The sequence below is a fragment of the Dermochelys coriacea genome, chromosome 9 (genome assembly GCF_009764565.3).
Source record: "Dermochelys coriacea isolate rDerCor1 chromosome 9, rDerCor1.pri.v4, whole genome shotgun sequence".
Classification (NCBI taxonomy): domain Eukaryota; kingdom Metazoa; phylum Chordata; order Testudines; family Dermochelyidae; genus Dermochelys; species Dermochelys coriacea.
The window spans coordinates 104,049,678-104,067,296 of NC_050076.1; the positions used below are offsets into that span (position 1 = coordinate 104,049,678).

A 17,619-nucleotide genomic window follows, 5' to 3' on the forward strand; every position below is an offset into this window, starting at 1 on the left:
CTAGTGAGAGGAGAGTGCTGTGCCCCTTCTGCCCTGGAGTCTGGGACAGGTGGTCTCAGTCCCACTGTTTACAATACAAATGCTCAGAAATCCCCTAGCAGAGTGAGTGGCAGCACTGGAACAATCCTTCCCTAAGCTGCTTCTGGTGAGCAGAACCCTTGTCTCCACCCTCTGCCTTCCTTCCCCAACCTTTACACCCAGCTGAAGGTCAGCCTGGCCTCTGGTGAGGGAGCTGGGAGGAGCGTCAGGTGTTGGGAATGAGGTTGCAAGCAGCTCACTGCAGGGTCTTGCCAGCTTCTCGGGAGCTCTCTCCAGCCTGTGAGTTACTGTTCAGCTTGTTCTACGGTTCCTGGGGGGTGGGGGGACATGCCGTGAATTTGTTGTGTTCGTCCTCCTACCTTCTCAGAGCTGAGGCTTGGCTTTGATTCTTCCCAAGTCAGCCCATCCCAGCTGCCTGTATGCACACTGACACCCCTCTGGCGTGAGGGACAGGCTGGGGGGCTACTTCCAAGGGGGTCCCCAAACTAGGGAGGCCTTTGGAACTGGAGAGTGAGCTCAGCTCCAGTGCGAGCTGTGAGCCCAGGGCTGCTGGTGCCCGCGGAGCTGCACAGGACTTTCTCCTAACTAGGCTGTTACCTTGCTGTAGTATCCCCGCACCTTCCGGGGTGCGTTAAGTGACTAACGGTGGTCACGCCTTACTCTGAAATGCTTTGGTAACGAGTCTATGCTGCTACTGGGGAATAGCTGGCTTGGGAGCAGCAATAGGAGACCCTTGCAGTGGGCTGTTGCCCTGTCCCCAGAGGGTGCAACTGCTCCTGCCACTAGCTGGCTAGCCCAGCACTAGGATGCCTGGTTCCAAAAGGGTCATTCTCTGCAGCGCAGTGCCCTGCACTAGGAAATGCTGTGTGCAGCACACCCCTCTTTTCACTGGAAAGGTGATCAGGTTTGGGAGCACTCGGGCCCATGCACTTTCTGAGCAGGGCAGCAGCAGATGATCCACTGCTCAGCTCTTGGATCTGCAGAAGTGCTGCACAACGGGGATGGCTTCTCTTCCGTCACTCAAGAGTCATGGTCTGTGCTTGAGGATGGCAAGCAGTGGGGCTCCCTCCCCACCACAGAGAACTAGTTGTTTGCAGATAGAGTAGATTTGGGGCCAAGGAGGCAGTGCCTGCTCTGTGCTTCTCATGCTAGCACCCCATGCTCACACATCTGAGCAGAGAGATGGATCTGGTTTGATGCTGCAGTTGTATCCTCCCCTGTCCTGTGTCTGAGAGAAGTTGTGTCCCCTCCAACTAGGCTGCAGCTGCCTCCTTTCTATGATGCTTATATAACCTAGGAACATGCTTTCTGGCTCTCCCTGCTCCTTGGGGCTGGGATGGTTTGGTGGGGGTATGACAGGCCAGCTCCCTCCCTTCACTAACCATCCCTCTCTCTCCGCAGAGTACAGCCGCTTTGAATCCAAAATCCACGACTTAAGAGAACAAATGATGAACAGCAGCATGAGCTCTGGGTCGGGCTCACTCCGGACAAGCGAGAAGAGATCTCTCTATGTCCGGTAAGGTACACTTCCTCTCCCTTTCCCAGGCTCATGAGGAGGGGGCTGCAGGGAACCCACCACCCACCCCTGGGGCTGCTGAGGTTTGGGTGGCCTAGTTCAGATGCTATGGGTGAAATCCTGGCCCGACTGAAGTAAAGGCAAAACTCTCATTGACTTCGTTAGGCCAGGATTTCACCCCAAGTCTTCCCTTGGTAAACTGCCGTGTGAGGCCGTTCTGCCTGGTGCAATGCCCCATCCCTGCTGCAGTGAAGTGTCGGGTGCTCTGTCCGCCCTCTGGAGTCACCTACTGTGGGGGACCTCTGCAGTGACTAGCTCCTGCTGGGTAGAGATCATTGCAGCTCAGGCCCCACCTCTGAGCATTTATACCAGGCCAGTCTCTGTGCAGAATCTCTTCCCTTTGCTTGCAGCACCCCAGGAGAGTTTTCTCTTCACCAGAGGGCAAGTTGGCTTTTCACAGTCCAGAGAGGCAGTCCCCTGCCGTGGTGCATATGTGCCCTCCGCAAGGGGCTCCCTTCTGGCCAGGCCTGAGCAGAAGCTGGCTGACAAATGCAGTTCTGTTGGAGCCCACTCAGGGCACTGCAGGCTGTGAGCTGCATGACCCTCCTTAACCCAGGGAGGAGGGAGCTTGGCTGCTCAAATGAACCTATCTTCCTAGAAACGTCTCTGGCCCCCAGGCCGTGCCTGCTGAGGGGAAATAGAACCCAAGTGCAACCTTGTAGCTTAACGATTCAACCCATCGCTCCAGCTTCCACTGCTGCCCTGACTAGGTCCGTTTACCTGTGCAGAGTCGGTGAGGTCCAACTTTTGCCTCATTATAGCTCTTGATACAGACCGCCCTGGAGGCCTGAGGCCAAGTGCATATTACTGAGGGAGCCGTGACTTTGGTGCCTATAATACCAAGCCCTAACGTTGCACTAAGGTAGCCCTTGCATTGCATTGAATCTCTAGTTCCCCCTTTAAGAGATGCATTGCTTCCTAGTGCTGGTCTCTCTGCACAGAGCCTGTGGCAGATCCAGGCACAGGGCAGCGTTGTGTCTCACTCTCCAGGGAGTGGGCCATTTGGGACTAAAAGGACCAATAGGAAATAGGTGGAGAAATTCAAGTGAGTGTGCCAGGCACCTGGAGTGAGCACTGACCTGGAATCCTGACGTCCAAGATCTGTCCTCTCTGCGTGGTCAGAGTGCCCTGCGTTTTCCCATAGGAGGCATTTGGGGCAGGGAAGGCAAGCAGGTGGCACTCAGAACTTGGCACACATCCTAGCAAGCCAGCCCCATGGTGCAGTGAGCCCCGCTCAGGCAGAGGCTGCAATGGATGCCGTGGAAGATGTAAAGCCCCCAGAGCTCATCTTGGCATGCAGTGCAAAGGGAATTTCTGCTGGCTGCAGCTGGGGGTGTGGGTTCATACCCTGAGTGGGGAGGACTGGAAATCTGTGTCGGGGCTTTCACTTCTGCTGCACTCCCAAGGGCTGTGGTCAGGGTGTAGGATGCTTTCCTCCCCTCTTCCCCCCCATACATCCCTGAGGCAGGATCTGGCTGGAGGGGAGGGGAGCTCTTAGCTGGATTATTGCTTTGATCCCCGGATATGCTTATAGGTCAGAGCCAAGTTTGAAACGAGATGGGTTAAGTGACAGCTGCTGTAGCCCCTTTATTCCCCCAAGACCCCTGCTGTAGCACCGAGGGCTCCCCCTTACAGGGATCCAGCCATGCCCCCTTCTCTTTAGCTCAGGGCTGTGTGAGTGACTAAGTGTTTTGTTAAACTGCTAAATAAAATAACCCCACACATCTCCACCTAGCACTGTGCCGCAGGAGGGAGTAGGGCCTCTGGCTCCAAGCGGGCTTCCTAGAGGGGAATCTGCAAGCTGCAGTAAAGGCTGTATAGAAAGTGACAAGTCTGTAGGACTCTACCTGCTCTGGGGTCCTACCTCCTGTCCTGTAGCACAGGAAGTCTCTCTATGGTGAGTCCTGGCCTAGGGCTGTCACTGAGCCAAGGGGCCCAGTTCTCCTGATGGCTCTAGTCCACGGTCTCTGCTGTACTCTAACCCCGTGAGAACTCCCAGGAAAGGGTCCTGCATGGGGCTCTCTGTGCGAGCCTTTCACTGTCTTGTGGCAGTCCAGCCAGGGGAGAGCAGAGCCAGTGGAGCTCCCAGGAGAGGAGTGCTGGGTCCACTGCTGGAGGGGACGCTGGCCCTGCTCTGTAACTCCAGGCACTCGGCCAGCAGCAGGTTATCTGTCTCTGGTAATCGCTTCCCTGAGGACTAGCATTTTCCCTCACGGGCTTGTAATTAAAAGGTGCAGGGCTCGTGCTAAATTAGCTGTGGTTTGATGCACCCCTTGGTATTCCCGGGCCCTGCTCATGCTATCACCCTCTCAGTTCGGGTCCAGCCCCGGGTGGCCAAGCCAAGCTGCATGTGGCGACATGGGGGCTGGGGTATGTCTTGGTAAACGCCAGGAGCTGCTGTGCTGACCGGCACACCCAAGTGCTGGGTACTGAAGATGATGGTGCCCAAGGGTGGCTGGTGGGTGCAATATCACAGTCTGGTTCCGGGAGCTGAGCTGCAGAAGGGCATGGGGGTTGGTGGGCAGTGTGACCTTTCCCTGTTCTCTGCGGTGCTCGGCCAATGGGAAGGCAGGTTGGCTCCTTTAGTGATGGTGACTAGCCAGGAGAGAATGATCTTTCCCTCTCACTCTTCTCACCCAAACTGCCTGGGGCATCTGGGGAAGGGGCAAGGAGAGGAGCTACACCTGTACAAGAGAGCGTCCCAGTGCGGATCTGTCGGCCTCCCATCAGCATGTACTATTCTGTGTCTGCCAGGTGTCAGGCCCTGCGGGAAGGTCGTGCAGTGTCCCCCTTGGGCCAAACAGGAGCTGGTGTATACATCTGCCTTCCTTCTGGAAAGGGCTGTTCATGGGATATGGCTCAGATGACCACCCCACTCCTTCCTGCCAGGATGCATAAATGCATACAAGCCTGGATGACTGACGAGCATCCCTTTTGAAGCATGATTTTTAACCTCAGCCTGCCACTTCCCTGGCTCACCTCTAACCGCTCTCATTAATGGCAGTCCGATTAAACTGTATTCGGCCATAGACGGTCAGTGGTTCCTGTGGTTTGTGATCACACTTCTCAAAGCCATTTTACACCTGTCTTGAAGAGCCCTGCCCCAACCCTTCTGGGTGGGGTAGTTTCGAGCACGATTTAGATGAAACTGGTTGAGCTGTCATGCTGTGGACAGGACAGTAATTACTAGGTTTGCTGCCAAATTGCCTTAGTCAGTCCTCCAAGGCAATCCTACAGTGCATGGCATGACATCAGTATGGGAAATGCTTGCCACACTGTCTTCCAAAGCAGGAAATAACCCCCTATTCTTGAGATGAACGCACTTTGCATTCCCTGACTGTGGATACCCCAGACCTCCCCTGCTGTTGGTTATAGGTTGTTAGATTCCAAAGCCAGAAGGGACCATTGTGATTATCTGATCTGACCTCCTGTATAGCACAGGCCAGAGACCTGCCCCAAAACATTCCTAGAGAAGAGCTTTTAGGAAAACAGCCCATCTTGATTTAAAAATTGTCAGTGATGGAGAATCCATCATGAACCTTGGTAAATTGTTCCAATGGTTAATTACTCTCACTGTCAAAAATTTGCAGTCTGAATTTGTCTGACTTCAGCTTCCAGATGTTGGATCACATTAGACCTTTCTCTGCTAGATTGAAGAGCCCGTTATTAAATATTTGTTCCCAGTGTAGGTACTTATACACTGCAGTCAAGTCACCCCTTCACCTTGTCTGTAAGATAATGTGATTGTACCATAGTTTAATGCACACTGGATGTCCCCCTCCCCCTGTGAGATGTAGGTCATTATGAATAGACTCATGGGACATCACGCCCCAATGCCAGCCCTGTGATGCCCCAAGAGGCAAAGTGCATCTGAACTGGCTCCAGAGAGCCTGGATAAGGCTTTACCTGGGCTGGGAAATAGATGTAAAATATATTCATGCCCATGTAACTGGAAGTGAGGCCAGGGACCAGCCAGCTGTGCTGCCCCTGCCTTGGCCCTCTTGCTATGTTGAATGCTCTAGTTTCTGTTCCCACTCCAAAGCCTAGGTACCTTAGGGTCATCTGGTACTGGCTGTTGTCAAGAGTGGGGTACTGAGCTGGATGCCCGTAGCTCTGCTCCAGTCCGGCAGTCGCAATGCAGCTGAAGAAAGTGGCTTCCTTAAAAGTCATCTGGCCTTCCCCCGGACTGGCATTGGAGACCCCAGACACTTGCTGTCGCTCACAGAGCAGGGCAGCCTTGGGTGCATTCTGAGGCCAAGTCCTTTCTCTTGGCTCCCAATGGGGACTGATTGTCAGGAAACACTGAGCACCCCATCTGTTGCCCCCCAAAGTGGGCCTTGCAGAGTCTCAGATACGGCACCTAGAATCCCTAAGCCACTTTGGAAATGGTGGTGTGCAGCTTTCGGCCGTGCTGTGTGTATGGTCTGGGGCCTTGGCTGAATCCCGCTGGGGTCTGGGATTAGTCAAGTGTGTCATGCCCATTTTGGAGCCCTGTTGTGGGTACTCTCTATGGGTCTGCTCTTTGCTTTAATCCCAGACATAAGGCAGCTCACTTCCAGAGCTGGGTTTGTTTCCCCGCCCCCACAAAAAAAATCACTCGAGGAGGAGGGCAGTGCAGTGCTGCACAGCCTGGTATCACTGATTCATAGAACCACAGTTTCTCCTCCCCACCCCCAGGTGCCTGACTGCAGTGATTAGGGCATCCTCTACTCGCACAAGGTATGCGTTAGAACAACATCCAGCCTTGATTTGAACCTGAGAATGCGTCTGTTGGCCGATGATCAGCATTAACCCGCACCTAGTCTAGACGAGGCCTTCGAGCAAGGCTCCATGTTCTGCAGCAGATTGCAAATCCCAGGCAGGATTTGCCGCTCACCTTCTAGCTGCCAGTGTTAAACTCCCCCTGAGGTCCACGGTGGCTTTCCTTCTCCTGTGTTGTCATGGTAATGCAGATTTTGCAGGTCAGATGCTACTCTCAGTGAAACCTGTATGGATCTTTTGTCCTCACACCCTCCCCAAAGTGATGCCTGCCTGAGCCACAGAGCAGTATTGCAGTACTGCTAGGTGCCAGAGTGCAGGCATTCTCATTAGTACCTTGCCTTCTTTGAGGCTGCCTCTGTGGCTGCATCTGGAGGCTCAGACTACTTAACCCTTGAGATAGCAAGATGACCGACCCTTTGGGAATGTCCTAAGTAGGTAGATCGGACAGTTGGGTTGATCTTTGAGCCAGCCTGGAGCCCAGTTCCCTTTTCCCAAATCTGTACTGGCTCTGCAGGGCATCAGCAGTTTCTCCTGACACACGAGGGTAGAAGAGCTGTTGCATAAGAAGAAGCAGCTTGCATACAGCATCTCTTCAAGCCATAACAGCTCTTCTGAACACTGCCTGGCTTCCCGAAGGCACACCCTGTTGACCATGCATTGGATGATCTAACATCAGTGTAGTCAGGGTATGTCTACATGGCAATTAAAAGCCCATTGCTGGCCCACGCCAGCTGACTTGGGCTCAGGCTAAGGGACTACTGAATTGTGGTTTAGACTTTCAGGCTTGAGCTGGAGCCCAGGCTCTAGCATCGGGTGAGGTGTGGGAGGGTCCCGGAGCTCCCAAACCCAAATGTCTACATGGAGCTAAGGGCCTGAGCCCCTTAGTGCATCAGCTGGCACTGGATAGCGCTGGGTGTCTAACTGCAGTGTAGACATACCTTCAGAGAGCAGTGCATGTGCAGCTGTATGGCCAGAAATGCAGCAAAACCTTTCTCTAAACTGATTCAGTCTTGTAGCCAGGATTCAGCAGCCTTGGCTATGTAAACATCACTAGCTTTTATTCTCCCTGTGTTTGTCTCACGGGAGAGGAATGGTTAAATAATTCTCCCTCTTGTACTATGACAGGTTTCAGAGTTTCAGAGTAGCAGCCGTGTTAGTCTGTATTCGCAAAAAGAAAAGGAGTACTTGTGGCACCTTAGAGACTAACAAATTTATTAGAGCATAAGCTTTCGTGAGCTACAGCTCACTTCATCCAAATGCATCCGATGAAGTGAGCTGTAGCTCACGAAAGCTTATGCTCTAATAAATTTGTTAGTCTCTAAGGTGCCACAAGTACTCCTTTTCTTTTTAGGTTTCAGAGTAGCAGCCATGTTAGTCTGTATTCACAAAAAGAAAAGGAGTACTTGTGGCACCTTAGAGACTAACAAATTTATTATCATCGGATGCTCACGAAAACTTATGCTCTAATTTTAGTCTCTAAGGTGCCACAAGTACTCCTTTTCTTTTTCCCTCTTGTACTGTGGCCATGTTAGTCCTGCTGAGCATCTGGTGTCTGGACTCTGCTTAGTTAATTCCTTTGTGAGCCACTGGTTCTACCCTGTAGTAATATTCGCAGCCCACTCCCTAGCTCCCTGTGTGTTAAAGGCAGAGACTGTGTGGTTTTTGCATGTACATGCTGTGTGCGCAGCAAGTTCACAGCTTGGAGACTGAAGGAATGCTCAAAGGGCCTGTTTACGCTCTGGAACCTGCCTGACCTGTTCTCCTGGGCTCTCACATTTCTTTATATTCCTAATCACACTGCTCCCAAGCAGGCTGTGCCAGCCACACACACAGCTTTAATTCACTGGCTTCAAAAGTTCGACCTCTCTGTGGGTTATGTGCCCTTAGCTAAAAGGACCCTGCCATGTTCTGCTGTTGGCTCCTTCATCCTGGGCTTGGGCCAGGGGATGCTACATCTGACATGTTGACTTCAGTTCCTAGTCTCGAGTTTACTGCTGAACAAAAAAGTAGCGTGTTTTCGGATGTGGCTTGTCAGTTATTGTCTAACAAGTTAGGATTGGTCTCCTGGGAGACAGATTGGGGCTGGATTATCTGGGATGCTTAAAACTGGACAAAGTCATATTTGGGGTCGGGTAGGAATTTTCCTCCAGGGCAGATTGGAAGAGGCCCTGGAGGTTTTTCGCCTTCCTCTGTAGCATGGGGCATGGTTGACTTGAGGGAGGCTTCTCTGCTCCTTGAAGTCTTTAAACCATGATTTGAGGACTTCAGTAGCTCAGACGTAGGTGAGGTTTTTCATAGGAGTGAGTGGGTGAGATTCTGTGGCCTGCGCTGTGCAGGAGGTCGGACTAGATGATCAGAATGGTCCCTTCTGACCTTAGTATCTATGAATCTAAGCTAAGGTTCTGCTGGGTTTTCTGTGAAGTTCCCCAACCCCCACCCTCTAATGTTGCTCCCTGGTTTTAGTGTAAATGGTTTCAGTCCGCTGCAGGTGTGCCCAACAGTGTGAATGAAAGCAGTGCCCACAGTAGGGACCCCATGATACCAGAGCCCTAGGACAAGTGCTTTTGTTTCCAGGAATTGCCTGGGATGTTGAAGTGCCTTATTCCCTCTGCTGTAGTCCATAAGTTCCAGAAAGCCCATTTAACTGACTTTGATCACTCGCTGTCTCCAGCCCCGTGGTGCTGCAGTCGATGCTGTGACTCGTGTGTGGAGGGGCTGTAAATGGGAATCTCTTCTTTCCTCTCCCTGGATGTTGGGAGGCATTGTGACCTGTTCCGTGCCAAATTCCAGGTGTCCCGAAGGGCTTTCCTGACCGCAGCACCACTGCACTAGGCTGGCTAGAGCAGGGGTGAATATAGCACAAGTGGCTGGGTTCAGACCATGGACATCTGATTCACTTCTGCCTCTCTACCTGGCTTCCCTGCACTTGCGGTTGGAGCAGAGGGTGTTGCTGGGGTGGATCCTAAGGAATTTCTCTCCAAACACAGCATGAGGCTTCCTTTCAAGGTTGCAAATCTGAGCTGGCATCTGAACGTGCTGGCTTTAATTTTGAAAGGGCCCTGTCAGCCCCTGAACTCCTAGGTCTGCTCTGAAGAGTGGCTGTGGAATGGCACTGTGGAGGCAGGGTTGGATTGCGGTTATTGAGAGACATTCATATCTGTTGCTAGTGTCTTGAGTTTTTCCTGGGTCTTTCCTGCTGAGACATTGTCATGCTCATTGGGAATAAAGATCCCACAGAAAGAACATAGCCAGGGAAGCCGAGAACAAGGTGTGAGAGAGACGAGAATGTGGCTCCCTCTGTGGTGACTGCACTGGTTCAGAGGGTCTGCACGACTTCGTCATTGGGTCAGCGGTTACCGGCAGGGGTGCCGCCCCAGGGACAGGTGTTGCTCCTGACCACAGCCATGACCACACTCATCGTGGTCACAGGGTTCCCCACACTACTGCATCCCACTTAGAACTCCGTGAGCCATAAATCCCCCTCCAGGGTAGTGCTCAGGGAAGGGAGAGGAGAGGCTCCTTTTATACACAGGAGGAAAACCGTTTTTAAAGTCACGGTTTGGGAGAAGGCTGCACGAGATACACAGCATGTCTGTTGCTTTGCTATCTTTGTTAAAGGGACGTGGTCAGTTTAAAAAATCACACCGAGACATGTACCTTCCACGGTTACAAGCCTCACCTAATGTTCCTGAAACTGAAAGTGATTAGAGAAAGAAAAGAGTTTCTCTGGCCTTTGCGTGTTTCCTGTGTGTGACAGCATGCTGTGTCTAGCCAGTGTCATTGCTTCTCCTCTTGTCTGGGGTGGGGGGTCTCACAGCAACAGGGGAGAGAAGAACACATGAAAAATAGGGGAATGTGATTGTAAATGCACAAATGTCGTCTGGGGCTCGACGACTGGACGTGAAAACTAGAAAGACTAGATCTTGAGTTGTTGCTGTCCTTTTAAAGATTCTCTTAGAAGCTCTGGTTTTAGCCCCCGTCTCTCCCCAATAATTCAGAAGGTAATGGAGAGAAAAGGTTTCTTGCAAGTTTGGAGAAAATCACTCAAACCACTTCGTTACTCTGACTTGACACTGTAGTTGTCTAACAGGTCTAGCCCAAATTACTACTTGGCTAATCATCCTGGGAAGCTAGTGCCCAGGTTAAAACTCAACCCAGCTGGTCAGTGAGCAGAGTTATTACAGACTAGGACAGTCATTAGTGTGTGGTGTAGGCCATCAGGCTATGGAGCTCTGTGTAGAATTAAAGTTATTTTGCTAACTCAACCAAGGACCAATTCTGCATGAGAGAAAGCCAAGTGAATCTCTGAGATGAGTTAGAGGCCTGTGATTAAGCCATCTTGAGAGTAAGCCGGGGCCAGGGTCTGTGCAGGGAACTACTGGAGTCCAATGCTGCTTTAGAGCCACAGAATAAAGACAAGTACGGGGAGAGAGGATTTTGTGTGTGTTGTGTTAGATCCTACTTGATCACAGGAAGCTAGGAGTTAATTGCATCTTAGAGTGAACATAAGGGTCCTCTTACAATGACAGTTAACAGAGCTTTCATCTAGCTTGAGTGAAGGCGACTGTGAAGCCAGGCTTCCAGTCCCATTCTGCAGCCATGTGTGGCTCACGCTGTGACGGTTCACTTGTAGTCCTGCATTTGTTGCAGAATGAGTGAGTCTGTGTGAAGGAAGCAGGTAACACTGATTTGGAAATTTGAGGTCATTTAAAAACTTGCCGTGTGGAACCACTCAGGAGCAGCTCCACAGATATGGCTGCAGTTTGGGTTCCAGTATACACTCTGTATTCACTCCCCTCGGAACTTGCATAGAAAAAGTACTGTTGTTCCTTTCCCTTCAATGGAAATTATCAGCTCAAACTTTAGATGTAATTTTGTCACTGCTAGGAAATATTAACGATGGAACTCCTGCATTGTAAACGAAATACGTTAGATAAACTGTTAGTGCAGGAAGCATTTAAAAGTGTGGAAGGGAACTATTTAGGGAAGATAGAAAAATATTCAGACACATTCATAGTTCACGCAGTCTCCGAAATAAAATGTACACATGTAAAATGTCAATGTAAATTCGTAAAATGTCCTGACCTGTTTGTGTAGTGGTCCCTATCCATCTACATGGGATTTAACCACAACTCTAGAAACACTCACAGTCCCTGCATATAGAGGACAGGTTAACGCATTCTGCAGGCCTGTAAATTCTCTTCTCTCCTCCTTGCTAAATGAGCAATGTACCAGCCTGGCTTGGAGAACAGGTCTACTATGAGTTCTGCAGCCTATATGGATGCAGATTGTTGGGTGTAGAAATGTCTGACTTGCATCCAAAGGGCAAATAAGGAGAGAACGCTGCTGCTGTCCTCCTTGTCCCGACTGCTAGATTGGGTTTTCTGCTCCATGTGGGAGGAAGCTGTTTCTGGAATACACATGAAGAATACAGTGGGTCTCTTTGACCATAGTGGGTAGTTGGGATAGGAGAGAGTTGAGTGTGGTCTCTATATGGAGAGTAGGTGTACGTGGCTGGTAGTGGGCGTGGAACTGGAGGACAGTCTGTGGTTATGTGTGGAGTGCAGCTGACTGAGGTCGTCTATTTTGGGAAGGTTTATGATGCAGGAGGAGTGGGTATTGGACACTGGCAGATTGAAGCTGGCAAGTGCAAGAGCTGAGTTGCTTTTAGAATGCGTGTTGTGATATTTGAATATTTCTCTCTCGTGTTTTAACTCTGGCATTCCTTGGCTTGCACAGGCTTCAGCTTTATTCCTCTGATAAAGTTTGTTGTCAGTTAATAATTGCACACACAATGTAGGTTACAGCCATTTGGCTTTTACTGCTTCGCATACAGTATGTAGCCAGCCTGAGAGGTCCTGGGGGAGGGGGCAGGGGAAGAAGGCTGCTAGCTTCTCAGCTCAGCTGATCAGGAGTTGAAAGGCACCCTTGGGACTCATTTAATCCCATACAAAATATTAAATGGCAACTTTTCCAAACCCAGGGCAGGGAAGTAGTAGTAGTTGTGGGGAGACCGCTCTGATGTGGAATGGACCCTTCTGAGCCTTTCTGGGCAAATGACACTTCATGAAAGAGTGAATGTAACTGGAGTTGATTTGGAGCATGACTTTCTCAAGAAATTCTGATGGATTGGGAGTATTGAAGGCAGAGAATCTCTAGCCGCAGGTTGAATCAGTAAAAAAACAAATGCAAGTAATTGGCTGAAGGAAGAATTGACAGGCCTGGCAGATAGAGCAAGAGGAAGGAACCTGAGGATAATGGATCTCTCTGGAAGAGAGATCAGAGATGATGTGCTTTCTTTTATCCATAACTTCCTCAAGGAAATCTGGGCTGCATCAGAACAAGCTCAGTACAGCCTCCTGCTGTTAAACCACTGGAGCAGGGAGTAGGACTCAGTGTTGTAACAAAGAAAATTAATTCACGAAGCGACAAAGAAAGAAGTGTCTTCAAAAGTCACGTGTGTCCCTCTTGTCTAATAAGGCAGGCTGGTGACCAGCCCCGCAGGGTGAGCGCACTCAGTAAGGCTGATGCCAGCATTTGGGATCTTTGGTCCATGGTTCAGGTATCTCAAGAAACAAAAGAAGCCCAGACTGCACATACTCTGCAACTGTGTTCTGAGCGCCAAAGCCTCAGGTCTCTCCCCTCCTCCTGCAATCCGAGGTTCCTCTTGCATCCAGGATACTGGTGGTGTTAAACAATGAGAGCAAGGGTGGCATCTCCATGCTCTATCCGTCCACCTTTATCTGTGCGCATCTGGAGGGCAGGTTCATCTGATGGAAGGGAATTTGATAAATCTGACTTTTGGCCTCCCCCAGTCTCTTTTCCTGCCCCCTTGGTCCAACAGCCTCTGCTGGTTATTACTTCCCCAGTTTCTTTTCATGTTTCAGCCAATTTACATTTCTACAAGCACATCAGGAGGCCTTCTCTCATGATTGAGAATAACCCCTCACCGTGTTGTAGGAGTCTCTGGTGTCTGACCTGTTACAATACTTCATCAGCCAGGGGAGCTCATGGCTGATTGTCTACAGTGAATTTTCCCATCATCCCTTGGAGAGGGAAGCCCGAGTGTGGTGTGTATAGACAATGCAGATGTTTTATCATTAATGTTGGTTAGGGCTGAAACTGCTTGAAGAAGTTACAGGACATCAGAGAGACCCTGGCAGGTTAAATAAACCCGCCTGCTCTATCTTACTAGGAAACCAGAGATCCTGGAAGCCTGCAGGAGTTTTTAAAATGTATCTTTTCAATGTGCTGTTAACATCTCTGGCCTCCCTACCCTCTGAGCCAGGGGAAGACAGCACTAGTCAGAGGGTCCTGCTGGAATGGAGGGGGACAAAGGGGCCTCAAATTCTATCATAGCAGGGGTATCACTTGCCCAGGAAATGGCTCACCATGTGGGTGGCTGGGCTTATGCAGACAGTTTCTGTTTGTTGGGTCAAAGTCTCAGGCTGGGAGAGGTCCTCACAGCAGAGCCAGGTCTGAATAAGAAATGAACTGGTTACTGAGGATCCCAAACGTGTGACTCCACCCTGGTCAGGTTTCCTTGGGGTGCCCACCCCAGCAGGTTATGGAATGTTGCCTATTCTGCCCCGGTCTGACCCCCCTGCCGTCCAGTAGCCACTGGCTGTGGCAGACTCACCTGCTGGAGTGGCCTGTACCATTGTCAGCAGGGGAGAGTCTCACTTCTCCTTCTGTTCCTTTGCAGAGCCCTGTTTGACTATGACAGGACCCGGGACAGCTGCCTGCCGAGCCAGGGGCTCAGCTTCTCCTATGGGGACATTCTTCATGTTATCAATGCTTCAGATGATGAGTGGTGGCAAGCGAGACTAGTGACCCCCCATGGAGAAAGTGAGCAGATTGGGGTCATCCCCAGCAAAAAAAGGTGAGTGTCATTGCAGCAGCCCCGTTCCCCTCTCCCCATTCTCCACAATGGATCTGGCCAAGCGCAGGGGCTGCACCTATGTGGCATTGCATGGACCTGCTCCAGCTGCTAGGAGCCATGGGTGGTGGTGATGCCAGTGAATCCCACCCCCAACTGTATGTGTGACACCCTCACTGGCAGCTGCCAGGAGGCAGCTCTCACTGGTCCCCCGTGGGGCTATGCATCATCAAGGTCGGGGCGAATAGGAAGCAGGGGTTGGTGATAGGTCTGCAGTGAGCCCTTTCTCCTGAAGTGACCTGGATTGTGACTTCTCTGAAGAGCAACTGAGGAGACGAGAAGAGCAGTTGGTCCTGTTCAGCCAGATGAGAGTCTGGCTCTGCCATGGTTGAAAACTGGGGTTGGGGAGTCCCCAGCCTTGCTAGCCCTGAGGAGGTCAAGACCCCTGATGCCCGAGCTATGCAGCCTGTGCCTTGTGCCACCGAGGATCTGTCTGTGAGACCGGTCCCAGGCAATGTGAAACCACAGAGCCCAGAGAGAGGAGGAACCAGCTAACCACCAGCTCTGCTGTGGTTTAATGTCGAAACAGACACTGGGGTGTGTGAGATGGGAGCAAGGTTTTGCTCTCCTCTGTCGCCGGGCAGAGGGGTTGGAACATGCAGGTGCCAGTGGGTACAGGTGAGCTCTGCTTGCTGCAGGGGCAGTGCCCAATTCTTGCTGGCAGAACCGGATCTGCCTGCTGCTGGGGAGGGGAGGGTCCTGGTCTGCAGAGACTGAGAATGTCCTTTGGGCAGCTTTCCAGTGTGATGGGATGAAGGCCTGAGGCAAAATTCAGCCTCTCTAGTGGAGCTTGCTCCCCGGGCAACCTCTGCACATGGGAGGGCTGTGACCTAGCATAAACCCCATTCCTAGTTCCAGGGGGACCAGCTGAGGGGAGGAGAGAGGCTTTCTGTGTCCTCACCCTGATCCCTCCTAGAGGTGAGCTGTTCTGCTGTGTGCCTCTGTGCGACATGTCTGTCTATCAATTCATCCATCTGTCCTTCCTCGGGAGTGCCTGGAAAGGGGCAGCCCACATCCTCTCCTTCCTCCTGAGGGGCTCTTTGTGTAGGGCACGCTGTTCAGCTGATAAGCTTATTGAGAGCTGGGCTCCCCACTGGCTCCTCTCCCCTCCAGATTCCTGGCGCTGGTTAGACTCATGACAAGGTGCCTGATCAAATTGCTGCTAACAGCAGAAGCTGCTCAATGGCCCAGAGCCGCCTCCAAGTGTTCTCTCCTTACAGGTGGCATGGTCAGGTGGTTTGGGTGCCAGAGGGAGCTTTAGTCCATGGATGCAGCGGTGACTGTTGGGGTGCAGAGGTGACCCTCTGCCCTTTGCTGCTCACCAGTGTAGCTCAGCAGGCACCGTATGGAGAGGACCAGGGCAGGGCAGCGAACTGCACACACGTGAACTAGGGCTTTCTCTCATTTGACTTTAATCAGGGTGGAAAAGAAGGAGCGTGCACGATTGAAAACAGTGAAGTTCCATGCCCGGACTGGGATGATTGAGTCCAACAGGGTAAGTGCCAGAGCGGCGGTGCCTGGGATGGCCTGAGGCGGTAGCTAGAGGGGCCAAGGAGCATCCGAGGCTAACATTGTAACGCTTCTTACTTGGGAAGGCAGCCAGAGCACTCCTGAGTAGAGAGCAGTTGAGACCAGTTGGACTCAAGTTGTGTGTGGCTGGGCTGCCTCTTAGGCTTCCGTTCAAAGCGCACAGCAGATCCCTCCCAGCTGCATGGGTTTTGGCTAAAAATCTACAGAGCTGGCAGCCTGGGATGGGCCAGGCAATTTGGACAAAGACACTTAAGTGTGTAGCAGAACCTCCCTATGAAACTGTGTGTGACCCCATAAGCTGATGGTCAAGCCCTAGATTGCTTGTGAACAAAAAGTGTATCACAAAACACCTGGCTGGGTGGAGCTAACCTTGGACCTTCTTGCACAGGTGCATGTGACTTCCCTACAATGGGTGGCTGGAGGTCAGAGCCTTGCTGCTTAATAAACAACACTTCAGACAAGGAAGGGGGCTTTTAGGGACATGGCCTCCTGTGGAAAGCGGATTGGGTAGTCAACCTTCCAACATCCCTACAACATTTTTCTCTACACTTAATTTTTCTCCTGCATTATAGTTTCCATGTAATCTCCATGATTTCATTTGTGGGTGATTGCCTTGCCACAGATCCTCATTGTCTCTTCATTTTAATTTTTCGTGCATGCGTTAAACGCCATTTGTTTTTTCTGTCCTCCCTTCCATCTCCATGTTCTTCACAGTCGATCAAAACGAAACGTAAAAAGAGTTTCCGCCTCTCCCGAAAGTTTCCATTTTACAAGAGCAAAGAGAACCTGGCCCAAGAGAGCAGCGGACAGGAACGTAAGTAGCCGCTGGCCAGAGAGGGCAAAGTGTGCAATCCCCACCAAACCCCAGCACCTGCTCCCTGTGTGGCAAGCTGGGCCGAGTGCATTTCCCTCGGCAAAGAGCCTCCATTCAAAATAGCTGGGAATCACCTTGCATTGGGCCAAACGGCATGACTCCGCCCTTTGAGAACTATTCTGGGAGCCTTCTCGGTTGGAACTGGCTCAGCAAGCAGATAGAGGCAGGATGGGACTTGCTGTGGGACCAGTGGGTCCCTCTGAAACTGCTTACCAAGCTCTGGCTGTACCTCCCAGAGTGTCCCAGGGGCTTCCCACCCATATTGAGAGACAGACCCAGAGCCTGCAATGGCTTCCCAAGCTCAGGAGACTCAGATGGAGTGTTGCCTCTTCTCCCACTGCATAGCAATCGTGGAAACGGAGATCCTGCCTTGCCCTCTCCTCTGAAGCTGTTCCAGGTACAGTGGCACTCAGGCTGAGCTCTCGCCATGGCTGGCAGTATAGAGATAGCATAGAACAATGCGTGTCACTGGGCAAAGCCAACCCCTGCCTGCCTGCCTGTAGAGAAGGGGACGTCTCTCCTACCTGCCTCATCCCTTTCCTAGTGCTCATCTCCCAACCACAGGTGCTATGTCAGCAAAACTGACTCTCCCAGCTGCTGCCAGTCTAGCTGCCTCTGGCCATGGCCCAGGATTTCTGTCCAGCCTCTGGGCGATGGAGACCTGCCTGGCACACTCTCAGTTGTTTGGTGTTTTCATCCTTTCACAACTTCTCAGGACGTGATCAAACCTCTACTCTGCCTTTCTCTGCTCTCCCTGATGTGCCAGGGGCTCTGCCTTCCCCCGCTCTCTCCCTAATGTGCCCCCGGGGGGGCTCTGCCTTCCCTCGCTCTCAGAACAAGGTGAGGGAATATGGTGCTCAAAGCCTCATGTTTAATGTTGTAAATGGGCAGGTGTGAGAG

At 51.6% G+C, this 17,619-nt stretch overlaps 1 protein-coding gene across 13 annotated transcripts in view; it reads left to right on the forward strand.

Moving 5' to 3' along the window:
• The window catches only part of DLG3 (discs large MAGUK scaffold protein 3), a 185,115-nt gene that overhangs the window by 149,481 nt on the left and 18,015 nt on the right, over positions 1-17,619 (forward strand). For 10 of the 13 annotated variants that reach the window (XM_038415195.2, XM_038415196.2, XM_038415197.2 and 7 more), the window contains 4 exons: positions 1,441-1,555; positions 14,082-14,258; positions 15,735-15,810; positions 16,560-16,659. In XM_038415195.2, coding sequence (XP_038271123.1) covers positions 1,441-1,555; positions 14,082-14,258; positions 15,735-15,810; positions 16,560-16,659 — 468 coding nt within the window. The remainder of the gene's footprint in view (positions 1-1,440; positions 1,556-14,081; positions 14,259-15,734; positions 15,811-16,559; positions 16,660-17,619) is intronic. The other 3 variants (XM_038415200.2, XM_038415201.2, XM_038415206.2) reach the window with 1 other exon arrangement.